Below are 27,802 nucleotides of genomic sequence, written 5' to 3'. Positions count from 1 at the left end.
GTTGGATCTGACTATAGTAACCATATCTTAGTTGCTATTGCCTCAGTTATTCTGAAGTATGATAAGGTTGCAGTTAGTATTGGGATCCTGTTTTCATGCCAGTTTAATCTTTTTAAAAACACATATGCAGGATATACTCCATAGGAACATATACATGATTGCAAATTGCTTTTTTAAAAAATAGCTTTTAAATGAGTTCTACATGCTTCTTTAACTGTTTCAATCCTCTATAAAGTAAAAGCAGCACTAAAATAGATTTGGAAGAGGTACTGTCACTGATTAATTGATGTTAAAACATAATAAAAATAGAAGCCATTGAAAGAAAATAAATTACTGTTTTAATATGGGATATTTGACCAGTAACTATATATTTTTTTGTTTCGTTTTGGACACGTGATAGATTGTGGAACAATCAGTCGATTCTAGATCAGGCACATTCAAGGAATGTATTGTCACATTCACTTTTGTTATTTGGAATAATTAGATAGTTGCCTTGTTGTGGTACAGACAGGCAGCTAATTTGTTTTTGATCTTTATAGAAAGAAAGGACTTCATTTGTTAATGGAGTTGCTCTTTTTATTAAAAAAAGGCTAACTTTTTTTCATTTACACATTATATGAAAGTTGGCTTATGAGTATAGAATAAGGCAACCTCTGCATCTCCTTCAATTAAAAAATTACACATTCTGATTGATTGTATCGCTTTTTTAAGTGAGGAAATGAAAACTCTCTTGAACCCTGAGTATCTGGAACATGATGCCTAGTAAGTACGAAACCTTTCTGTTTTTATTTTTTTACGCCATTTTTACTTTAATGGAGATTTAACATTGGCGTTATATTATTTTTCTAATTTTTAGTGCAATGTTCTCACAACTTATGGAAACTGCTGAACCTTGGTTTTCTACTTTTGAGCATGATGGTCAAAAGGTAAATCTTACAGTACAGATCTTTTCAATATATTTGAGAGAACAAATGATTTTAGTAACAACATAGAGAATAAAAGCCATTATTATCACTATAAAAAAATGAAAATATAAGGATACCTGTGGAGTAAGTTTGAACTGGGGGTCTAAATCATATCTCTAATTATTGACAGATTTACAAAGGTAATATAAAAATTTTCATATAAATAAATAGAAACTTTCTTTTATATGTGTGTATATTATGCATGCAATATAATTTCCTAAAAACTATTATAAACTTTGAATGAAAAGAGTATTTATCTACTTGATCTGTGCTGTCCTGGTGAGTTGATAGGCACGGAAGTATGTAGATAAACTCTGTGTCAAATAGGTTGTTTTGCTTTTACTAATGCACCACTAAATTGAATTTATATGTTTAGCATCAATACCATTTATCCTTACTCTCTCTTACCCTTATTCTTTCTTTTTTTTCCTAATAATTTTTATTGGAGTATAGTTGATTTACAATGTTGTGTTAGTTTCAGGTGTACAGCAAAGTGAATCAGTTATACACATACATATATCCACTCTTTTTTAGATTCTTTTCCCATATAGGCCGTTACAGAGTATTGAGTACAGTTCCCTGTGCTATACAGTAGGTCCTTATTAGTATCTATTTTATATATAGTAGTGTGTATATGTCAATCCCAATCTCCCAATTTATCCCTACCCCCGCCCACCTCCTGTAACCATAAGTTTGTTTTCTACATCTGTAACTCTATTTCTGTTTTGTAGATAAATTCATTTGTACCCTTTTTTTAGATTCTGCGTATAAGTGATATCATATGATATTTGTCTTTCTCTCTCTGACTTACTTCACTCATATGACAATCTGTAGGTCCAGTTTCATTCTTTTTTATGGCTGAGTAATATTCCATTGTGTATATGTACCACATCTTTATCCACTCCTCTGTTGATGGACATTTAGGTTGCTTCCATGTCCTGGCTTTTGTAAATAGTGCTGCTATGAACATTAGGGTGCATGTGTCTTTTTGAATTAGAGTTTTCTCTGGATATATGCCCAGGAATGGGATTGCTGGATCCCATGGTAATTCTACTTTTAGTTTTTTAAGGAACCTTCATACCGTTCTCCATAGTGGCTGTACCAATTTACATTCCCACCAACAGGGTAGGAGGGTTCCCTCTTACCCTTATTCTTTAACTATAATTTTTGTTGTGAAATAATTAACATACCGTAACATTCACCTTTTTTTTTTTTTTTTAAATAAATTTATTTATTTATTTATTTTTGGCTGTGTTGGGTCTTCGTTTCTGTGCGAGGGCTTTCTCCAGTTGCGGCGAGCGGGGGCCACTCTTCATCGCGGTGCGCAGGCCTCTCACTGTCGCGGCCTCTCCCGTTGCGGAGCACAGGCTCCAGACGCGCAGGCTCAGTAATTGTGGCTCACGGGCCTAGTTGCTCCGTGGCATGTGGGATCCTCCTGGACCGGGGCATGAACCCGTGTCCCCTGCACTGGCAGGCAGACTCTCAACCACTGCGCCACCAGGGAAGCCCTCACCTTTTTAAAGTGTACAATTTAGTGGTTTTTAGCATATTCACAAGGTTGTGCAAATGTCCCCACTGTCTAATTTCAAAACATTTTCAACACCCTAAAAGGAAATCCTAGCCCCATTAGCAGTCACTCCCCATTTCCCCCTCCCTAGAGCCTTTGGCATCACTAATCTACTTTCTGTTCCTTTGGGCTTGCCTATTCTGGACATTTCATATAAATGGAATCATACAATATGTGACCTTTTGTGACTGACTTTTTTCACTTAGCATAATGTTTTCACTGTTCATTCATGTTGTGGCATGTGTCAGTACTTCATCCCTTTTCAGGGCTAAATAATGTTTCATTGCATAGGTATATGCCACATTTTGTTTTTCCATACCTCAGTTGGTGACATTTGGGTTCTTTTCACTTTTTGACTATTAAGAATAATGTTGCTAGGAACATTTGTATACAAACTTTTGTGTGAACGTATGTTTTCAGTTCTCTTGGCATATCTCTAGGAGTGGTATTGCCGAATTAACTGTCATTTTAAACAACCATATATGCTAACTTAGCGATCATTATGGTCTTTTCATTGTTATTACACAATATTGGAAAAATTGCAAATTATTCTGGCAAGGGCTGTTGTTAAGAGTTTTTGGTATATTATTTTCTATATGACTAATTTATTTTATGTTAGTATAATTGAATGAGTTCTGGTTAGAAACCATGTATTACTCAGTCCCTTCACTCTGTCTCTTAGCAAATGAGATGGATAACTAATGCTTTTTATGCCTTTGGTCAAGGTCAGGGCGAACTACTGCCTGCAGGCCAATTTGGCCTGCCATCTGTTTTTGTACAGCTTGTGAGTTAAAAATGGCTTTTACATTATTAAATGGTTGAAAAAAATATCAGAAGAGGAATAGTATTTGGTGACATGAAAATTATATAGAATTCAAATTTCCATGTCCATAAAAAAAGTTTTGTGGGGATACAGCCACGCCTACTTGTTTACTTACTGTCTTCAGCTGCTTTCTCGTTACAAAGGCAGAGCTGGGTGGTTGCAGCACAGACTGTATGACCTGGAACGTCTCAAATGTTTACCATCTGGCTCTTTCCAGAGAAAGTTTGTCTTCCCCGAGCTTAGGTGATGAAGTCTTACTCCAGCTGTATATCACCATGCTCCATTCCGTAAGGGTTGTTACAGGGGAAGCTTGCTGTAAGCATGTGTGATGAACAGTAGCTCTATATTCTCAGCAGGTGATCTGATGGAGTCGTAGACTTATGTGAACATCAGATTTTGAGCAGAGTTTTTGAAGACATTTAATTAACATGCCTCATGATCGTTTTACGCAGTGGTCATTTTGTATTTTATAACTGATTCACAGCATCTGAGAAACTGAATGATAAAAATGAGAGGGCTGCCAGTTTTTACTTTTACTTATTCATGTTGCTTTCACTGAATCATGTCATGAGAATGGCTAAGACAGCACAAAGACATTTATTTTATCAAAGAACACATAGATGTGACCTCTGAGAATTTATATTAATTATTTGTGTGTATCAGTGCATAATATATTCCTAAAAAGCGTATCTAGTGAATCCCTTTTTCATCCTCCCCTTTTTGTTCTTTTTCATGATTCAGTCATCTTTTTAAAAAGAAGTTCGAGAAATTAATGTATCACTCCATCGTGCAGGTCTTCTAGTTCCTCAGAAAATTCAGTCATATCACCGTGCATGCTGGCTAGTTTAGCGACATACTTTTTATAATAAGACTTTCTTGATGATGGAAGCAGTGTGTTGGTTTACGTAATGGTGTGAAATCATTATCTTGCTGCATTGCTCAGTCTGTGGCCTGGCACTGATCTGTAGAACACACTTTGCATACCACTAACAAGTGGTTAGAAAAGTTTTCTAGTTTTATCGGTAGTTGTGGCTGTCTCATTTGATCATATATGTTAAATGCAAGTAGCATTCTTTATAATAAGAAATCCTGAAGATAAGGAAGTGTTTTACATTAACTCTATCTTCACTGTTTTTGATTTTTTACTGTTAGATAAGCTATGCTGTTTAGCATTAAGTGACCAGAAACATTACTTTCAAGTTTTTTAAGTTTAAGAGATTTTACTATAAAGTATTCTGAGCTCAGGGGAAATCTTTTTAAGTTAAAGCATCCTATTATTTGAAGAGAGTACTAGATGTTACAAAATCAGAAAAAGGTGTTTTGGATGTACTATTTTTATAATAAATGAGCACAATATAGAGGTTTCCCTTTCTCCTGTCTATACAAATTAACAACAATGAATCGAGCCCTAAAGATTAATATGGTCTTATGTCCTTTGGACCTAAATACTCTAGGGCAGACACTGTAGGAAGTCCAAAGGGCTGCGTTTCTTTTTTAAGACTTGAAATGATCCTGGACAGACAGATGGAGCCCCTTCTCCCTGGACTGACACAGGACCCTTCCCTCCTCTCTTCTGTGCTTTCTACCAGCCTGATTAGTCACAGCTCTCGCGCAGAATTCTGAGCTTTTTTTTCTGTGTAGTTCTTCCCTCCAAATGATGAGGGCAAGAGCTTTACCTTCTTTATCTTTATACCCCTGAATCCGGTCCAGTGACAAAAAGATGTTATTCCTTTCAGAGATCTCACAGTTTAGGAGGAAGAGAAGTAGAAACACATACTGTGGGAGCAGAGAAGAGGATAATGAACTAGACCTGGCACTTTAGCCAAATCTTAAAATACACATGGGGGCTCCTCAGTGTAAACACTGGGGAGGGGATATTTCAGGTAAAAGAATGGCATCTCCAGTATCTCTGGAAGCACAGTGAGAACAGAGGCTGACTAGATGATGGAAAGCCTTGCCGACCTGGCTAAAGAATTTGAATTGTTTCGTTTTGTTTTTCCCAGAGTGAAAATAATGGGGAGCTATTAAAAATGTCTAAGGAGGGACTTCCCTGGCGGTCCAGTGGTTAATACTCCGCACTCCCACTGCAGGGGGCACGGGTTCAGTCCCTGGTCGGTTGGGGAACTAAGCGTGCTGTGCGGCATGGCCAAAAACAAAAAAAGTGTCTAAGGAGGGCAATCTGGCATAATCTAATACCTGCTTTAGATAGATCACCAGGCATTTTGGAAGATGGATTTAAAGCAGACTAAATTGGGGGGCAGCAAGACGAGGAGCAAAGGAATGACTAGGGCCCCAAGTCAGGGTGTTCGCGCCAAAGAAGAGACATATACAAGAGTCCCCGGAGTGGTTCTGAGGAGCTAAAATTGGCAAACCACATATTCGTATTGGAGGATGGGTTGAGGTAGGCATGGGAAAGGATGAACATGCTTTCGAGCGGAAGGTGAGGAGCTCAGTTGCAGGCCTGCTGAATTCGAGACCCTTTGGCAATCTAACATTCTTTGCCGACATTTGAGCGTGTGGGAAGCACTCCAGAGTTCTAGGTTACGAATACAGATTAGGAAGTCTTTGGAGAATGGGTTTTGGTTGAAGCACTGTGAATGACTGAGCTCACTCAGGGAACTGCATGTAAGTAGAGATTAAACTGAGACCAGAACCGTATGAAAAAGCAGCATTTGTGAAACAGAAAAAAGAATTTGAACTAGAGTAGACTGAGGATGAGTGATAGGCAGATCATCATGAGAGAAGATGCTATAAATCCCAGTACTGGAGAGAGGTAGAAACTGGGAACTGAACATCAGAAGAAAGGTCAGACATAATATATTAGGGTATATCATCAGACTTGAGGGGTAGTTGACGTTTACATGAAAGCATTACAAGGAGTTACAGATCTTTCTTAATATTGGGTGGCAGGAACGGAAGTTGTACTGCCCACATAGATTTTTTTTTTTTTAAGTCAGCTACATTTTTGGTCTGAAGAATTTAAAAATCTTTCTACCCAGCTATTTAAATTGATCAAAGAACAGTTAGAGGATGTCTTCTTTTCTAGTACTGGTTTGCTTTATTTCTTGACTTTTTTATAGTTTTGAGAGCTCAAAGTAAGACAGTTTTCAATTACTTTTTTTCATGTTTAACTTTTATGCCACAAGAAATATATTTTCCTCAGAGTGTGCCATTTAGGTACTATGGCTGCTGCTGAGACAAACTGGCCGTGGACAGACAGACTAGTGGCCACCACTACCTCTAGCCAAAATTATCTTATAAGACTTAATGTCACCAGATAAACTGGTCAAGGGAATACAAGTAGAAAATTTTTACAAGATGTTTCCTGGCCTTTATGGGCACAGTCATCTATGTGACGATCAGTTTATGGTCCCACATTTTAAGCTTTTTTCCTGAGTTGGTTAAAGTAGTTGTTGGTTCTTCTCTAAACTTCCATTGATAAATACGTTCAAGAATAATGCCCATGTGTTTGTTAACTTCACATTGAAATAATGCATGTTCCATTTTTCCTGTGTTTAGGGGAAAGAAACCCTGATGACTCCTATCCCCTTTGCTAGACCACAGGATTTGGGGCCAACAGTTGCTATTGTTACTAAAGTCAACCAGATCCAGGATCATCTGCTGAAGAAGCACGATATTGAGCTTTACATGCACCTGAACAGACTAGAAATTGCACCACAGATATATGGGTTGTAAGTATTCAAGTTTAAATTTCAGCAACACCTAATTATGATTTATGGTGGTTTCTATATGTTTCAGATTCATAGAAGTAAGAGTAAGAGCCATGCCGGCTACATTTCATTTCATATCTCCTTTTGTGTTCTGTGTGCCAGACTCTGTGCTCATTGCTTTCAGATGTCCTATTTCATCTAACGTTACCCCTTTTGTTACAGAGGAAGAAACTGAGGTTTACAGTAAGCGTACACATATTGAACAGTGAAGTCATAATTCAAATCCAGGCAGAATTGGCTCTGTAATCTGCAGAGCCAGCGTAAAATAAAAATGAATGGCCCTTTAAAAAAAAATTAGTGGGAATTTCAAGATGGCAACAGCAGATCATTAAACCAAGCGTTCTGAGAAGTGCGGGGTCCCACTGCTTGTACACAGTGAAGCCAGCCTGGAGCCCAAACTACCCTGTAAGATATTCATGTTCTTTCCATTTTATAGTGTGCTTATCTGCTCTACCCTCAGAAGTGCATTTCTAAAAGTAAGATAAATGTCCCTCACAGTGAAAATAATATATTAATCATCTTCAGCCAGATGACTTCTGTAACATGCTATAGCAGAATATGGAGCCAGTTACCCTTAGGTGTGTGTGTGTGTGTGTGTGTGTGTGTGTGTGTGTGTGTGTATGCATTCGGTGGCTTATAACATGAGTAGGCAAATTAGAAAGGTAGCAACTTTAATCAATATGAATTAGTTGTGTAGTGCTACAGACAACAAAAGGATCCTTTAAATAGAAACAATATGACATTTATATCTGGTCGATATTTCCTGCAAATCCCATCTCTCAACTAGATAGAACATGGAAAATTGAGAAGGTGTTACTGAGATATACATAGTAGATGCTCAATGAGTATGAATTCATAGTTCTGCTCTCCTGTTTTCATGATGCCTGTTTTCATTTCTGTGACTTAAGCTTGATTTCATCATTGAGAGCAGCTCCGTCATTCCCAATGGAAGTGAGAAGGTTCTGGGGAACATGGGTCCTCGGCAGCACTGTACATTATTAATGAACTGGCATTTCTTACACTTCAAAGTCTAGCTAATATATTTGTGATTATAGAGTAAAAATTTATTTTAAAATACCTAGTGGCAAGGTCAGGAGGCAGATTCTATATTCCTCTCTACTCTGCAGTCAAAGAATTGGTTTACTCAAATACAGAAATCCATTTTATAGCCTCAAGAAATTTTGCGAGTCTAGAAATTGGTCTTAAATATTGGAGAAAGAAACTAAGATCGGACACGTTGATCATTTCTTTGAAGTGCTCTATTGTTTGTTACCTCTTTGGCCAAGCTGCTGCTTCACATTACGGTGGTCGTGCCATGGACTTGGGTACAATGATTTATAACTAGTGTGTTCTGGTTTCCTTATCAGACATTAGTTCCCATCAACTTTCTCTTCATAATAATGATTCATAGAGCTTCTTTGATATCCAGCCAGCACCTTCCCAATAAAATTCTATGATCCATGACATAATTACTCTTAATCCTTTCAACTTTATTTTCAGCTGTACTAACAAAATTAGGGCTTGCGGTAACCATAGTTGACTCAGTTATCCCTTTATTTTTTTTATTTTTATTTTTTTTATCCCTTTATTTTTGTATAGAATCTCATCTGCATTATCTAAAAATATGTAATTGTTTTAATCTTTGAAGAAGTCATTCATTCTCTTAATTGGGCTGTACTACATTTTATAGTGTAAGAGTCTTACTTACTCATATCACTTATTAAAGTTGATTTTATTATTTCTATTTGTGGGACAGTGTGGTTGAATTTTCCTATGTGTTTATGCTACCCTAAGATGTACTGCTTACCTGTATATTTCCTATTGATGACTGTTAGAATCTTTGGGCCCGAAGGATAATATCAGTATAATATAAAATAGCAGTTAGAAGCACAGGCTTTGAAATGAAACAGACCTGTTTAACCACTTTGAGCCTTGGTTTCTTCATCTGTGTAATGGAGATGAAAAATAGTGGTACCTGCTTCATGCAGTGCCTATGAAAATTAAATCATAATATATAAAAATCAGTGTTCAGTTTGGAATAAACATTCAATATGTGTTTAGCACTGCTTTTGTTGTCATTATCTGTCATTATAATTACTGAATTAGGATATCATGGCTCTGTCAGTATGATGTGCCATGTGATTCGTGAACCCTTCCAGCTCTGGCTTTGGCTTTCTATGTTTGCTTCGCTGAAGCATACAAGCTTCTACTTAAGTGGAAACATAATAGTTATCCTTTGCACCAGTGCTTCTCAAGAGATAGTGTAGAAGTGGAGAGTAAACTTTTAGAAACAGATCATAGCAATTTGGCACAATAATTTTATGTCCTTGAAGGTAATAAATTTTGTGGGTCTTTATCTCATGGAAATGAATTGAAATTGTTTCTTTTATATCATGCAAGTAATATTAATCTAAATAATTGCTGATGCTACTGTCTGTTGCTGTTGGGAGAAAGTTGTTTACATGGTGGAGAAAGGGTTATTTAGCAAAATGAAATTATATCCCATATTGAGTCCAGGTTTCTAATTTTAGTCAATCTTAGCAGTTGCATGATACATTAAAATTTATTTAAATCTGCCCTCTGATATGGGTGTGGTTATCTTTAAGAAAATGATTTTATAATTACCCTGTTTTTAGAAGTAGCTTTTCTTCTGTTTTTCGTAGAATATATGTGGGAGTCTCCTGATGTAGCAGATATGCCATATATAAATGCATTTGTTGCATTTTGCTAATAAATGTATTTAACAGAATTAGAATTAATAATTAGTGTAAAAATATTAATTGTACAAACATTGGCTAAAGTCATTCCAAATTAGCTTATCTTAATTTTAAATAAATTGATGATATTTATCTTGAAATATGGGAGTAAGACCCCTTGAAATCTTGAATGTTATATAATAATTTGCTTATTAATGCGATTATTTTATGTATTTTAGTGCATTATCTCCTGGATAATTGTAGCTGGTTTTTCTGTTAGGAAATGTTAAATCAACTTACTATTTAGGTTAAACAAAGTTAATTTGCAATTAAATATTTAATACTTTCTAAGTGATATTATAAAATAATATTTCCTAAAAGTAATTTATACTGTTTTTCATTAACTTTATGAAAGATTACTCCTGTTGCACCTAAAATGAAATTTCTCTTACTTTAATTCAGATAATTAACATCTTGAGTTGTCTTTTGCTTGCCAAGTATTGATAAGTATTAGACTTTTTAAAAATTAAGTTCTGTAGGGGCCTGTCAGTGCATGCGTACTAATTTCCAAAATAAAACATTGACTGTATCATTTCCAACTTTCCAAGGTAATTTCTAAGAGTTGCTGTTTGGTATCTTCATTTTTTTTTTTTTTAAATTAATTAATTAATTAATTAATTTTTGGCTGTGTTGGGTCTTCGTTTCTGTGCGAGGGCTCTCTCCAGTTGCGGCGAGCGGGGGCCACTCTTCATCGCGGTGCGCGGGCCTCTCACTGTCGCGGCCTCTCCCGTTGTGGAGCACAGGCTCCAGACGCGCAGGCTCAGTAGTTGTGGCTCACGGGCCTAGCCGCTCCGCGGCATGTGGGATCTTCCCGGACCGGGGCACGAACCCGTGTCCCCTGCATTGGCAGGCGGATTCCTAACCACTGCGCCACCAGGGAAGCCCGGTATCTTCATTTTTAATATGAGGATAAGAATGTCCTGTGATTTCATCACTTGGGAATTATTTTTGTGCAGAAGCCTCTAAAATATTACTGTTACAATTCCATCCCTGAGTATGTCTTGTTTTGAGTCCAAAAGACCCTTAATCACAGCAGATTCAAATACAAAGATTCAATACTGTTTTCTTAATACTTAATACTATAAATACTCTTTTATAAAAAGACCAAAAATTGAAGTTTAAAAATAACAGTTTTTGCTAGGCCAGAGTAACTGTTTTATTATCACTCTTAAATATATTGAATCTGTATATTTTCGACTACATATTATACTTTGATATAAATAGAATACATAATAAGCATCTGTGGGATATGCAATTAATGTCACTTTTGAGGAAAGACCCTCATAACACACTTGGGCTTTGGCATTCTTAAATTACGAGCTCTTTACAGCACACATGGGATAGATTCCATATCTCCCAAATGTTTTTTATACATCTTTCATTTCCCTTATTTCCTATTTTCTGGATTAGCAGTTGTTTTGCTGTGGTGGTTTCTAGTAATTTAATTGAGGAGGTTGTTGGTTATTGATAAATAATCTGCTAAATTGTGGTATAGTTTCAGAATATTTATATCACATTTTATTTGTTCTAACACATATCAGTGTGATTATGTATGACTACCAAGTTTTTAAAACTGATACTGGAAGTATAAACATAGGGTAAAAATATAACTCTCAGTCATCAAAGTCAATATAATTACCCACCTTAAAAATTCTCTCTCTCAACAGGTTAAGAAATGGCTTCCTATTCTAAACACAGTTAATGATTGAAATATTCTTTTCTTTTCAATGAGCTTTATGTTATGTATTGAACATAAAATACAGAATGAGGGATTAGAAGGTGAAGAGCCAGTGATACCTTGTCATACAGCACTGGGCATTCCCCCCAAATTACTCCTTTTGAAAAAGCTGGCTTTTTTCCCCTCCTACAATACATGAAGAATTATGATTAAGAATTGTGGGGAAGAATAATAAATTATTTGAAATATTGGTTAAATAATTGTTAATATTTATTGTTTCCTGTGGACTAGGCATTGTCCCTAAAGGCTTTATGTTGATTATCTTATCTGTCCTCACAACACATTGGGATAGATGCTGTGATCATCTGCATTTTGTAGATGAGGAAATCAAGGCTTATAAAGGCTTATTTAGATCAACTAACTACCAAGAAGCTGAGCCAGGCTTTGAACTCCTGAGCCTACATTCATACTCTAATTTGACTAGAAATATGAGTGTGGTAGAAAACTAAGGTACCCAAAGGTACTATGTATCAGATGGGACCATGAGTCAAATGCAGGGTGAGCAGGTAAGCAGCAAAGACCAGACAGGTATGAGGCCCGAAATCAGAGGAGTCTTGTTAGTGGTGATCAGAAACCAGCCTGGTAAGGAGGAAATGGAAAATCAAAGACACTGGAGAGCCTGAGAGCCATAGCCATGCCAAGAATCAGGACAGAAAGAGCACAGCATCTTCTGCACAAAGGTAGCAGCAGCAGAGATGTAGGTAAAATAATAAGCCATCGCCTGAGGCTTAACTCTTCTTGTCCAGGTCCAATACTGGCCTTATTTAGGTCAGGCCACTGGATAGAAAGATAAGAAAGCAGGTGGAGAAAGGATGTTCTGCTACTTTAATCTTTAACTTGACCTACAAAAAGAGTTAATTGATGAAATAGAAGAAATGGAATCTGTACTGACAAAGTAATCATGAATTTTAAGATAGACAGGCCAAGAAGGAAATGCTGTGCCTAGTTACACATGCAGAAATTTAGGAAAAGTACCATCCACACATCTTTCTAGGTAAAAATATACTCTTCCCACTGAAAGGTGAATAAAAATGAATAATTCGAAAGGGGAAAGCAGTTTCTTAAAGGACTGCTCGAAAGCAATGTAACCAGTAAGATATGGTGTTCACAACTGAATGCAGTTGTCAAAAATAATCATCTAAAGAACAGTCAAAATAATTTATAACATTATTTGGATCTTAGATGTACTTAATTCTAGTGAATAATTCAAAGTGGGAAAGAAGTATAAAAGTTTGCATAATTTATCACATGTGAAGGAATATATACTATTTCATTGATATTTATAATCAGTAAAGAAGTTTTTTGTTTTATAAAACTTCTATAAAATAGTATCCATGCAGTAGGATTGTGAGGATTAAATGAAAAAATATCATTTAGAGCACAGTAGTTGGCATGTTGTAAACACTCAAAAATGTTCATAGGTATTAACTTTCATGTGCTAAGTCCAATTGCCTGGCTCATAAGACTCACTAAGTAGTCATAATAACAACAACAAGGGCTTACAAAGGAAGCATAAAACAATAAAACAAGATGACAAATGATACTGTCAAACAGTAGGTATAGTACTATACCTAAGTGCTTTAAGCTCTCCTAATAAAAGACTATTCTTGATTGACTTTATGGACAAAATCCAACTACATGCTACTTAAAAGAGACAGCTAAAATACATTGATATGGTTTGGTAAAGGAATACAGAAATGGCAATAGTAATACCAAAAAATACACTTTGAAATGAAAACATTGAAAAAGAGTATTCTTTATTAATAAAACATTCAATTATAATAGCCCTGAATTTTGGTGTGTAAGATCTATGACAGCAAAGAGTTTGTCTGCCTTGTTCATTAATATATCCCAGATGCCTCTCTAACAGAACCCACTACATGGTTAAGTATTCAGTAAATATTTTTGAATCGATGCATAAATGGGATGGAGGTAAAAACAAAGGAAGTAAAGGTCACAAACCAATTATATAAGGAACTGATTATTCAAAATATCATTGGTGGAAAATCTGCTATTTTGAGGAACATCAACTAATAATTATTTAAAAAAAGAAAACTCTAAATAATTACTAGAAAACATACATGAAAATATAACTATAACCAATCTTCCAATGACCATGGATTTTTCTAAGAAAAGTAGCAATGAAAGACATTTTAGAGAGTAAGTTTGAAATATGACTACTCCAAAATTTCATTCCAATAAAATTCAGTGCAAAGACAAACTTTTTTTGCAATGTACACAAAATATATAAAGAATATAAAGCAAATTTGTATTCTTTATATAAAATAAGCCCTTAAAATTAGTAAGAAACCACTTTACCTATAAAGTAGAAAAATAAAGTGAACCAACAATGCATAGGAAAAAAAATCAATGGCCAACAAATACAGTAAAAAGGTTTCAACTATTCAAATATTGAAAGAATTATAAATTAAATAGCAAAATATAATTTTCATTCAGGTTGATTAGGATTGGAGAAAATTTTACTCAATGCTGATATAATTAATTTGGGAGTTGATTGGGAAAGTGAGTAAAACACCTGATAAACTTGGGCTCCTTGACTCATGATTCTACTTTTAAGCTTTAAGGGAATCAGGGAGCAGAGGTCTGTATAAAGATGTTTATCACAGTATTACTTATGATATGAAATGGGAACTAATTTCTAATAATAAAGGAAATAATAGGGTAAATAAGTCCATTTGATGAAATTATGCCATAATTTAAATGATGTATTTGTGGACTCTGTAATCCCAAGAGGTGATGCGTATGATATAGTCTAAGTGAAAAATCAGGAAGAGAAACCACGTATAATCTATTTTCCTAGTTTTAAAAATTATATATGTTTTAAATGAAAATTAGCCTGGAAGTAGTGTTAACACTGGTTATCTCTGAAAGGGAATAAAGAATCGTGTTTATTTTCTTTATACTTTTTGCTGTTTTCTCAATTAACTCAATTTAATCACAGATTGATCTTATAAGATTTTTTAAAATATGAGGGCAAACATAAGGTACTTAATTACTATTAGTGGGCACATACGTCAGTATCCAGAAAACTGAAATACTTTGAAGACATATTTGAACCATTATCAGTAATCTTTGAAGAATTAAGAAAAGTGGAGGTCATGGCAAGAATACTTAAAGTAAAAGAAAATCTCTATTTTAACATCTGCAGTGCAATAAAATGTATTTACCTCAATCTCTGACAATATTTTATCACTTTTAAAAAATAGATAATCTGTAATTCTTTGAAAGGGAAATTATTTTATATAGATCTAGCATGTGTTCACCAGAATAGTTCGGACAAGATAGAACTGCATTTTCTTTTCTGTCAAATTACCAGATTAGAGAAAAACTTTTGACTGAAGATTTTTATTTCACCATTTTCTTGTACTATTCTTTTGCTCAAAATGGAGGATTTGAAGACGGAGTGATACTACATTTAGGCTGAAATGTAGCTTTACTTAACAACCATGTTCAAAGGGTATCCATGAGTGTGCTGTGACCTAGGTGGAATGGGGTCCTGGTGGCCTGCCACAGGGCTTTGTTATTGGCCCTGCACAGAATCCCAACATTCTGGGATTAAGGGTCTTTTGGAAGGTCGCTCTTGTAGCTACTCATGAAATGCTTCAATCTCAATTGTACCATTCATATTAAGTAATTGAATATCTCAACTTCACCAGTCCCTTGTTGGGGAGTTTGGTACCATCACAGATAGTTGCTTATTTCATGGCTGATTTGACTTACCTGCCCACTATACCTCCCAGTATAACATAACAGATATTTTAATTCCTGATAAATGTTAGGCACTTGTTCACAGGGTGCTCACAACATTACAAAGTGAAAAAACAAGTGAGGTTTGAAATAATATAGAGTTAGATTAAATCATGGCTTTAAGGGCTGGCAAGATGGTGGAGAAGAACGTGAGCTTACCCCTTCTCACAAACACACCAAAATCAAAACTAACTACTGAACAAACATTGACAAAAAAAAAATGCTTGAACCTACCAAAAAAGATACCCTACATCCAAAGACAAAGAAGAAGCCACAACAAGACGGTAGCAGGGGCACAATCGTGATAAAATCGAATCCCATACCCGCCGGGTGGGCGACCCACAAACTGGAAAACAGTTATACCACAGAAGTTCTCCCACAGGAGTGAAAGTCCTGAGCCCCACGTCCGGCTTCCCAGCCTGGGGGTCTGGCAATGGGAGGAGGAGCCCCCAGAGAATCTGGCTTTGAAGGCCAATGGGATTTGATTGCAGGACTTCCACAGGACTGAGGGAAACAGAAACTCCACTCTTGGAGGGTGCACACAAGGTCACGTGTCCACCAGGACCCAGGGGAAAATGCAGTGACCTCATAAGAGACTGGAACAGACCTACCTGCTAGTATTGGAGGGTCTCCTGTGGAGGCGGGGGACAACTGTGGCTCACTGTGGGGACAAAGACACTGGAAGCAGCAGCTCTGGCACGTACTCATTGGCGTGAACCCTCCTTGAGGCCGCCATTTCCTCCCCAAGACCTAGCCCCACCCAACAGCCTATAGGCCCCAGTGCTGGGACACCTCAGGCCAGACAACCAACAGGGTAGGAACACAGCCCCACCCATCAGCCGACAGGCTGCTTAAAGTCTTCCTCAGCACACAGCTGGTCAATAAACACACCCCCTGACATGGCCCTGCCCACCAGAGGGACAAGACCCAGTTCCACCCCCCAGTGGACAGTAACCAGACCCTCACACAAGGAAGCCTGCACAAGCCTCTTGGACAGCCTCGTCCACCAGAAGGCAGACAGCAGAAGCAAGAAGAACTACAGTCCTGCAGCCTGCAGAACGGAAACCACAATCACAGAAAGTTAGACAAAAGGAGATGGCAGAGGAATATGTCCCAGATGAAGGAACAAGATAAAACCCCAGGAGAACAACTGAGTGAAGTGGAGATAGGCAATCTACCGAAAAAAGAATCCAGAGTAATGATAGTGAAGATGATCCAAGATCTCGGAAAAAGAATGGAGGCACAGATCGAGAAGATGCAAGACATGTTTAAAAAAGACCTAGAAGAATTAAAGAACAAGCAAACAGAGATGAAGAATACAATAACTGAAATGAAAAATACACTAGAAGGAAACAACAGCAGAGTAACTGAGGCAGAAGAACGGATAAGTGAGCTGGAAGACAGAATGGTGGAAATCACTGCCATGGAACAGAATAAAGAAAAAAGACTGAAAAGAAGTGAAGACAGTCTGAGAGACCTCTAGGACAACATTAAACACACCAACATTTGCATTATAGGGGTCCCAGAAGGAGAAGAGAGAAAGGACCTGAGAAAATATTTGAAGAGGTAATAGCTGAAAACTTCCCTAAGATGGGAAAGGAAACAGTCACCCAAGTCCAGGAAGCACAGAGAGTCCCAGGCAGGATAAACCCAAGGAGAAACACTCCAAGACACATAGTAATCAAACTGGAAAAAATTAAAGACAGAGGAAAAAAATATTAAAAACAACAAGGGAAAAGCAATAACATAGAAGGGAACTCTCATAAGGCTATCAGCTGATCTCTCAGCAGAAACTCTGCAGGCCAGAAGGGTGTGGCATGATATATTTAAAGTGATGAAAGGGAATAACCTACAACCAAGAATACTCTACCCAGCAAGGCTCTCATTCAGATTTGACCGAGAAATCAAAAGCATTATAGACAAAGCTAAGAGAATTCAGCACCACCAGACCAGCTTTGCAACAAATGCTAAAGGAACTTATCTAAGTGGAAGAGAAAAGGCCACTACTAGAAACAAGAAGATTATGAACGGAAAAGCTCACTGGTAAAGGCAAACATAAAGGTAGGAAATCATCTGCACACATATATGACGTCAAAACCAGCAATTGTGATAAGAGGAGAGTGCAAGTGCAAGATATTGGAAATCGATTGGAAATTAAAAGACCAGCAACTTAAAACAATCTTGTTTATATAATCAAAAGAAAGCAGGAGATATATTTGATAATAATATCAAATAAAGTAGACTTCAGAGCACAGAGAGTTACCAGAGACAAAAGGGATATTACGTAATGGTGAAAGGGTCAGTTCACCAAAAGGACTTAGCAGTCGTAAATGTGTGTGCATTAAACAACAGAGCTACAAAATACGTGAACCAAAAACTGATAGAACTGAAAGGAGAAAGACAAATCCATGTTTATAGTTTGAGACTATCAATAATTGATAGTACAACTAGACAAGAAATATAGAACTCAACAACTAAATATATCCTGGCCCATGAAACAAGCCTCAACAAATTTAATAGAATTGAAATCATACAGGGTATTTTCCCTGTTCATGATAGAATCAGATTAGAAATAACAGTTAAGGGGAAAACTTTCCAAACACTTGGAAACTAAATAACACACTTCCAAATAATCCCTGGATTGGAGAGGAAGTCTCGAGAGAAATTTTTAAAGATACATTTAACTGAATGAAATGAAAGTACAACATATAAAAATTTGTGGGACAGAGCTAAAGCAGTGCTAAAGGGTAAATTTATTGCACTAAATGCTTATGTTAGAAAAGAAGAAAACTCAAGTTAGTAATCTAAGCTTCCACTTAAGAACCTAGAAAAAGAAGGCAAAATAAACTCAAAGTAGGTAGAAGGAAGGAATAAAGGTAAGAATTGAAACCAATATAATTAAAAACAGTACAAAGATAATAGAATAAGAAGAAACAGAATAACAAGAAAAAGGAAACAAAAAGCTATTTCTTTGAAAAGGTTAATAAAATTAACAGACATGAAAAAATGAGAGCAGGAGAGAAGTGGGTATGCTTATAAAAGAGCATAGGAAGGATCCTTGTGGTAATGGAATATTTCGGTATTATGACCTTGTGAATGGTTGTGTATCCTGGTGGTGATATTGTACTATAGTTTTGTAGGATGTTACCCTTGGGGAAACTGAATTCACAGACTCTCACTGTACTGTTTCTTCCAACTGCATGTGAATATACAATTATCTCAGAATAAATTTAATTAAAATAATGTCAGTTCAGATGGCTCACATCTTTTGCCCTTTTTACAAATTGGGTTTATTTATTTGCTTAGTATTGAGTTTTGAGAGTTTTCTATATAGTCTAGATACAAGTCTGTTGTCATTTGTTATTCACAGATAGTATCTTCCTGTCAGTGGCTTGTCTTTTCATTTCTTGTAAGTATCTTTCAAACATTTTTCATTTTGGTGAAATCCAATTTATCTGCTGTTTCCTTATCAAATGTGTTTTGGTGTCATATCTAAGAACTCTTTGTTTAACCTAAGTTTTCTTCTAATTGTTTTACGTATTATATTTAGGCCTGTGATCCATTTTGAGTTAATTTTTGTATAAAATGAGAGGAATAGGTAAAGGTTAATTAATTATTTTTGGCAGAGGATATCCAGTTATTCTAGTGTCATTGTTGAAAGACTATCCTTTTTCCATTCAGTTGCCTTTGCATCTTTGTCAAAAATCAGTTGGTTTGATTTGTACGGGTTTGTTTCTGATCTGTATTTTTTGTTTCTGAGAGAGAAGTGTTAATCCAGCTATAACTGTACATTTCTCTATTTCTGAATTCCACACTACTTAGGTAGACACCTAAGATTGAGAATTAGCCACCCAGTATTCTTAACCCCATACAAATGGCACAATTTTCTTTCAATTTATGGCAGGCAACTCAGTTTTGTTTATTTCTTGGTACTTTCTGACACACAGAGAACATAATTCCAGTCATGTGTATGGTATGTACAGACGTGATAATAAAACTTTTAAATACAGTAGGCTTATGAACTTCGAGGAACCAGGGATTTCCAGTATGACCTTGGAATGCTGCAGCTAAAAGGGCTGTAACTATGGGGAAATGCAGTGTTCAGCACAGACCAGGACTTTGTGTGTGTGTGTGTGCTCCTTTCTAAAATTCTTCCCATGGTCTGAAATTTTTTCCAATTAAATGACTTCTTCCACTAGTGTTTTGGAGCCTAATAAATATATTGGACTAGTGAAAACAACTAAAAAGCAAATGATGGCATCTTCATTTAATGTATTTAAGTTTTAAATGCTTCCAAACTATCGAGCTTCTAGTAAGAAGTATTTACAGTGAACATTAAAATGCTTCCAATACATATGAGAAGTTTCTATCATAAATTTTTTAGCTCTGCAACTAAGACCTCATTTATTAAATTTTATTTATTTATCAAAGCAATTCACGTGTTACAGATGAGTATGTTGATATATTTTCTGGAATTTCCTGGAAGTACGTGATTAAGTTCACAGTGTTGAAATTCTTGCTTCTGATTAAGAACTGAGGTGATTGAAACACAAGACATACTAGACATCTGAGAAATACTGATGTGCCGAAGGCTGCCTGGCCAGGATAGTTCATGACGGAGCATAACCCCTGCCCCAGCACCATTCCAGGTGTTAGGGATGAGAGTCATCCTTATCTTTGAGTTATGCATCATGAACAGTATAACACTTTGCCAACCCCAGTGTTAAACTCACCCACCAGACCTGGGTCAACTTCAGGTTATATCAGCATTCTCTAGAGGAACCCGGTAGGACTGTGGCTGCACAGCTGTTGCGATGTCTTTAACTGAACATAAGTACAATGTACAGGAAAAACAAGTATCACCCCAAAACTCGACACACATAAAATACCGCCTAATAACAGTCATAAAAAAGAGAAGTCCTCCAGAAAGACATTGGCAGAGTTGTTTTAAGTCTTAGTGGAACAGTGGGATGTCTTCTTTAAGCTGTCTGGTTTAACAACGGAGTGATATGACTGTAAATCCAGTATTGCCTTTGAGTCTGTTAGCCAGTAGAATACATTTATATTGGAAAGGATGTAATTTTTGTCCTCAAATCAGAACTGTAGGTTCTAAAGCAAGAAGGAGAAATTTTTAGGACTTACAGGGAAATAATAGTTAAGTGTGGGTAAAAACCTTGGCGTTATTAATTAGCCTCTCATATTCAGTTTCTCTCCCTCATTTCTCATCCTTGGCGTCTTTATTTCATGGGTCTCTGATTGTTTTTCTATTCTCCAACTCTTTCCATAACCAAGTAAGCCAGAGGCAAATTGAATATCTACAGCTAATTGCCCTAATAAGCGCTTTCCTATTGCTATATGGTAATTCATGTATAATATCATATTCCATTATTAAGTATACCTTGTAATTAACCTAATTTGTATCACTTAACATCAGTGATTACAGTGTGTGTCTTTGATAGGTCTCTGACCAGACTTAAGTTTCTACCCTTATTTTTTGACCTCTAGGGACTTGGCCTAATACATGTAAAACCTTTTATGGGAACTACTAGGACTTCAAACACATGCCTGTAAATGTCAAGTTTTCTAGAGAAGTGTCTCTTGACTAGCTTTTAAGACATTTGAGATCACCTAGTGCACATTTTGTGTGAAAATTCTAGGTTATCTTTGTGACTTTTGTAAAATTATTTTAAGGACAGCGTTTCACCATTACATAAAATTTTATATGACCCACGATATCCAGTTAGAATCCTGCCTTCCTACTGTTAGTTCTTCCCTGACCTAAATGTTAGAAAAATGATGAGTTTGCTTAATGAAGAGAACCTCTTCCAAGCTCATAATTTCATAAGATGCTGTTTGACAAAGGCTGCCAATTAATTAAGAAAATTCATCATTTATTACAGTCTGTTTAAAAGGGTAAAAAATGAGAGCTCTTCTACCGCAAACTCTAAGAAAAACTTTTTCCTTCACTAATAGTGATACAGGTTAAACATTGCTAGAGCATATTGCTTTTTACTTCTTATTTTTGCTTTTGGCTGCTTTTGATTCTTCATCGTATGTTTCTTTACCCCTCAAATTTCTTATTCTTATTTTTGTAGTTTTAAATACTAGATTTGTACCAGAATTTAAGTGCAGGAAAAGAAATATTGTTTGCAATTCAGTTTGGCTTATATATACACACTTTGTTTCTAAAATCTTCTTTCATTAAAATTCACCTTCTCTAATAAAAATAATGCTTTTGTTTTCATTTTCAGTTATTGTTAGACATTTTTGTATGATTTCATATAATGATTTTTTTACACCAACGTACCACCTCTAAAAGGTCCTTATTATGACTTGAACTATAAATGGTATGTGGGATTAAAAAAAAAAAGTCCAGACTTTGAAAAAAAATTTTAGTCTTATTAAAATTAAATGTTATGCTACATGGAATTTGTGGGGGGAAATACGATATACCTTTTAAAAGATCTTAATTTAGAATCGATAATCATTGAAATAGACATAAGCCCTGATTAAGAGGCGTCAGAAACAATATCAAGATGACTAGGACTTGGAGGAAAGACTGAGTTATGGTCTGAGTGATCCCATCTGTGCTGAGCAGGTTCGGCTTTTACTAAAGAGAGCATCTGACCTAACTAAGTCACTGGGTCTTAAACAATTAAAAATGGTTAAAGTGTGAACAGTGACCCTTGTGGACACTCTCCGAAAGAGCTAACGTCCGCAAGTGTGAAGATGATCCATCTCTACACCAAGGGCGGGAGAAGGGGAAGGATTATTACTACAAGTGTATTTTAGTGGGTAGCATTTTATCATGTTGATGCCTAGTATGTACTGTAGGCTTAGTTTATTCGTATTACTGATTTATAATTAAAAGGGTTTTATTTGAAGTAAATATTAAGAGAAAAATAATATTTATATGTTGTTTATACCCTCTTACAAGTTCCCGAAGCTGATATCAGGTTCCGGGTTGCACTGAATGCTTGCGAAAGTTGAGTTAAAGTCAGTTTAAGAGTACTTCATTTTATAGGGTTGCCACGTGGCTCTTCTATTTGCAGAGCCCTTAAAACAGTGTCTGGCACATAGGAAACACTTTCTAAGTGTCCATTAAATTTAAAAATAATGATAAATCATAGCAAGGATCATAAAATTCTAGTTAAGACTGCATACCTCTAAATAATAATAAAAATGATGAATAATATTACTCCTTCAAATTGAAAATTAATGGTAAATGGTTCTTTCCAGAGCCATGAGTCCCCATATACCAAATTGCTCTAGTTTAGCCCATCAGTAAGTAGCTGTCTTTTCTGTAGCTTGATGGGCTCCAGGGGGGAGGAGGGCCTCTGCCTCTTGGTGTTCACAACGACAGTGTCAGATCAGGGCAGACTGGCTTCTAAGACGACTTTCTTCTTGTCTTTGAATTTTCACTCCCACTCTTCTTCTGTGGAAAATACAGTTTCAAAACAATAGTACGTGTGAGGCGAGAGGGATCAGTTACCTAATTGTCCTCTTCCGTAGGTTCTGTTGCTGGTGGTGGAGAGTGCATGGGCTGCCCAGAGTGCATCTCTAGGCTTGCTCCTGGCTCCCCTCCACCACATAGGCTCCCTGCCTGTGCAGCCTCTTATTCTCTGTCTCCCCTCCTTCCTGCGTCTCCTTCCTGGCCTGCCCCTCCCTCATCACATCCCCTGCTACGATCATGCATTCTGCTGGTGTTAGGACATAAAGGCCAGAGAAAGAGGAGGAAGGGAGACAAATGAAACGCAGAGAAAGGTTTTTTTAATGTTTGTCAGCCATGTATTTAAGCCACTGTCTAGATTTTATATAGTCTTACTGTTTCTCTTCTATCAGGCGGCCCTGAACATTGACACCCTCCCGCCACGCCCCCCTTTTAAACTGCTTTAAGGATCTCTGGACAAACAAGGTTTGACTGATTTCCTGGTACCAATTCTACAGCTATAGGTTTAACGTTTGCCTCCCAAGCCCAGCATTCTGGAATAAGGTCCCAAGACAGTGGAAGACTAGCCCATCTCACCCAGGACCAGCGCTTCACAACCAAAGGGTGGGTCCCCATAGTGACCTGACTGCTCCCAGCCAGCTTCCGACCCACATACGATTAGCCTCTTTTTATTATTTTTTAAAATTTTTATTGGAGTAGAGTTGATTTACAGTGTTGTGTGGGATTAACATATACACACTACTATATATAAGACAGATAACTAATAAGGACCTACTGTATAGCACAGGGAACTCTACTCAATATTCTGTAATAACCTAAATAGGAAAAGAATCTGAAAAAGAAATATATATATATATATATATATAAATGGCCTCTTTGCTTCTGGTTGTTCTGTTCTACTAGTTGATGAGAAGTTTGGCTTTTCACCTAGCTGTTCTTAGATTTATAAGTTTTCTCATTAAGGAAATTTGATTAAGCTGTGTATATCAATTTTTTCTTAGTTTCTTTAGTTTAAGCCTTTCACTTGATTTCGTTTATTTTATGGGGTTTTTTTTCAGTTTAGTGGTTTTGAAAAAATAGAACTGTTTCAGCCTTCATTCATTCAGCAACCACTAATTATTATTAAGCACCTACTGATATCAACATTGTGCTTTATGTTTGGGTATTTGAAGGATTATTAATTAGAACAGGGAACAGCCACTCTAAAAGGCTAGATGAGAACTAGTAGAAAGAATCTGGGGGCGTGGGCATATTTTGAATCAGCAAGTGGAAAAATCTTATATCAAAAATTATTTGCAAAGTAGCTGGTTTAGGATTGGTGACTGCCTTCATCCTGATGTCTCAGCAGAGGCTCAAGAGTCCCCAGCCACCAGAAATTTGATGGATGAGTTGCCTTATGAATGAGAGATTGGACAAAAGGGCGAATAAAGTCCAAAATTAAGGTTGCACATCTTTGAAAATAACACAAATGACTAGGTTCATTCGCATTAAAAATAACCAAATCAATTTTTTTAAACCAACAATGATCAGTTTTATTTTTTAAAAGCAGCATACCCGTGTTTTCATATTGAGAATGACCATGGTCCTTCTGAAGCATGGTCTCTTTAACAAGTTTACACGTATTTTAATGGAACATTATTACTCAAAATATTTCTAGAACTCCCTCTGTGGAATTGTCATTATTACTAGTGTAGGAGCCACATTAGAAACGTGATTCATGGCTGTGTAACCAAATCATCAAAAAAAGGTTTTGTCTAATGTTGTTTCTCATGTTGTTTACCACATTTGGCTCTAATTAGAAGTGTTAGTTATTTTCACGAATAAAACTCATCCTCAAAACACACCATTCAGCCTCTCTGGGAGGTATTCAAACAACCTACCATGGCTCTGAATGAATCCTTTCATCTATAAATTTTGGTATCTTTGTTTAAAAAAAAGAATCAGTTTCATTACTTTCTAGTCACATGCTCTATGTATTTTATTATGAATGTGTGGAAAATTGATGTTAAGTATTATACAGCAAAGCCAAGACAATACACTGATACTACTTGATGATGAAATTTTATTCTGAAGTATTACTTTGAAGTAAAACTGTGGATTACCTAAAGGAGAATCCAGTCTGAGATGGCTGTCCTTTTCTACAAGATACTAATTCGTCCAATGACACACTTGAGTTTTCTGAGTTTTGTTCTCTACTTGAGCCGTTTAATGACCACAGCCTCCTGAGGGATGGTGTTCACTCTTACAAACAAATGGGAATGTACAGGAGCCTTGAGATTGCCATAAACACAACAGGGCATTTGAAGGACCGTGGCAATGGAGAGAGCAGGGTTCTGGCTCCCGTAGCGGCCAGCCTTCAAAAGAGCTGAGCCAATAGACTGCTGTGCCTTCTTTTGAACATAAGCTGGAAGTTAGAGGATCTGGGAGACAATTTGGTAGAGTTCTATAAAAAACCTTGTTTATAAGAAAGCAGCTAAAGGGAAATGGTAAATGGAGTAAAATGATCCTGTCCCTTGGATTGTGAACCACAGTCCAGTTGGCCAGATTTGGATTTTTCAGCTATTGCCCAGCTGGTGAACAGTTCAAAACTATTTTCGATCATGTGATCCCACTGTGGCCAATTGGGTGGTTTGGCAGACAGCAACATAGTAAATATCTGTTCACACAAATTGTACGCATACTGCATTTGTCCATGTGCATTCTCTGCTTGTCTGTATTGATGATAACATCCCCACATAGATAGGTGGATAAATCGTGTGTATAGGTCCATACCTGGATATTTATGCACAGTAATTATGTACTTTGATTCATTCCTTCTAGGAAACAGAATGGTAGGAATAATCTAGTTAAATCAGTTTCTATGGGGATTTTTTTTTTTACTCCTTTTTTCATATTTCCTCTAGTTGTAAAAATTACAGTGATTACACATCATAAAGCCTATCTGTAATAAAACGCATCAGCTGGCCAAGGTTTTCATCGCTCACTCAATAATCCATTAATACAGCAACGCTGCCCAGGCATCTTTATAATACCAACTCGGAGGTAATTTTAATCAGCTAGACCAGCTGGTATTTAACAGCAGCTGCCGGAGACGCCACAAATATACTCAATAGCTGACATCTTTATTTGCAGTTTTTCAAGGGGAGAAGAGATTCTCCTGTGGTTACTTGTATTAAGCATTTAAAAGAAGGTGTAAAGTATATAGGGGTTTATACCTAAATGAGAAGGGGGAGGGAGTAATGATGAAACAAAGGTGATAAATTCTATCAGGAGCAGAGGTTTGTGAATGAAGAAACTGCTCAAGTGAATAAGAATACATTGGCTTTGGACTTTAGATCTTTTTCCGAGTTATGTTTACACTGATCTTGGATATGGCTAGCAGTAAAAATGTGGTCTGCTGTGTATCATCCCGATACTCCTTCTGTACTAGATTTGTAGTGTCCTTTACTAGGTAAAGCTGTGGAAAAGAATCTGAGTCTGTGAAAGAGAGGTCTGTTCGTGTGCATGTGTTCTGTCTCAGCCCCTGCACGCCATGTCCTTTTTTGTTGTTTTATGGAGATGTTTTATTGATGTTCGATTTTGATACTTTAAATGAAAAGGATCATCATCGATATATACTGTCTAGCAGTAAACATGGAATGCCATTTCACACGGGGGTGTGTGAGCATCGGTGGGGGGGAACAGGCCTCGGCAACGTGAAGTCAACACTCACAAACCCATTATAAATAAAAATTTAATTACACTTGGGGGAGCTTGGCTTACAAAGCTCAGAAATCCATAATGGAGCTTGCTGGTAATAAATGCCTGATCTGTTTGTTAAACTCCACTGTTCCCATCCTTTCCTTGCCTTCTTTTATAAAATACTTTGACATCTCTACGGGTTAGAAACTGGTAAACAGAGCTGACTCTTTGAGTAATAAAATATTTTGCCTTTACCTCTTTGTCTGTGAATCTCCCCTTTTAGTTTAAAAACCAAGAGAAGAATTAGAGTAAAATAGGAAAAGGCAAAGGTATTGTTAGAAAAATAAAGGTCTTTCAAGACAGTTACTTTTAGTCCACATTTATAAATGCGGGCTTTGCCTACAGATAACTGTGTATTCAAATGTGTTGGTGATATAAATGTCTGATACTTATGTGAACAGAAGCTAAGTGGTTTCCATTTTCATGGAAAATTTTGTGTGTCATTTTTCCTAAGACTGATTTCATAATTAAATATAAAAGAAACTGATGGAGTTATGGGCCTTGTACACTTGGCATAGAAATTGTCTTGTCATTTCTGACTCTTGTAGAGCAATCAAACCTTTTTTTATGCTAATAGTTCTTGCTGGGAAAGGAAGCATTACAAACTCCTCAAAAAGTAAAATGTATTACACGTTTAAGTGTGCTTCTGTACTAAATTATCAGAGGTTAACGAAATTTGTTGTAATACCACGTCTTTTGCAGTTAACTTCATTTATCAGTGACACCGACTGTCTTTTTCCAGAGCCACATAGTGATCTGTCTGTGTTGGATTATGATTGAATACTGAAAATTAAAATCCAGCGACAGAATGGATTACTGAGATAGCAATTTGAATTTTAAAATTACTTAGCAAGCATTTTTTTCCGGTTATTTGTAGTGAAAACAGTCTGTTTAAGTTTGTTTAGTGTGTTTGACAACAGACAGTTTGATATATTGCTGGGCACAGCGGTAGGTTGGACTTGAGTGGTATTAACGCTCCGTGTTTTGATTAATGGTAATTGTTTCGATGAAAAGGCATGTTTTCCGTACAACTCATAGTTCTGGAAAACAGAAGTCAACTTGCAAGATCCATCATTACTGTTCCGAGTTAGCATATCAAAAGGGCAAGGAGAACCTGCCCGAGTAGCACAGTAGGGTTTTTTTGCTTTTTGCTTTGTATTGTAGTTAGAGCCTGTTCTTTATGTCAGAATATACATCTTCTGTTATTTGTCTTTTGTTCAACATTTGAAGTTGATTTATGACACATTTCTGTATCCCATAATT

The 27,802-nt window shown here is 36.5% G+C and overlaps 1 protein-coding gene across 5 annotated transcripts in view; it reads left to right on the top strand.

The window, feature by feature from the left end:
• TBC1D5 (TBC1 domain family member 5) overlaps positions 1–27,802 on the top strand; it is a 542,652-nt gene that overhangs the window by 314,749 nt on the left and 200,101 nt on the right. For all 5 annotated transcript variants that reach the window (XM_061194718.1, XM_061194716.1, XM_061194717.1 and 2 more), the window contains 3 exons: positions 712–762; positions 857–926; positions 6,875–7,047. In XM_061194718.1, the coding sequence (XP_061050701.1) occupies positions 712–762; positions 857–926; positions 6,875–7,047 (294 nt within the window). The remainder of the gene's footprint in view (positions 1–711; positions 763–856; positions 927–6,874; positions 7,048–27,802) is intronic.

This window comes from Eubalaena glacialis, chromosome 6, assembly GCF_028564815.1.
Source record: "Eubalaena glacialis isolate mEubGla1 chromosome 6, mEubGla1.1.hap2.+ XY, whole genome shotgun sequence".
NCBI lineage: Eukaryota > Metazoa > Chordata > Mammalia > Artiodactyla > Balaenidae > Eubalaena > Eubalaena glacialis.
Note: the sequence above shows the minus strand (reverse complement) of the source record. Positions and strands in the feature narration are given on the sequence as shown.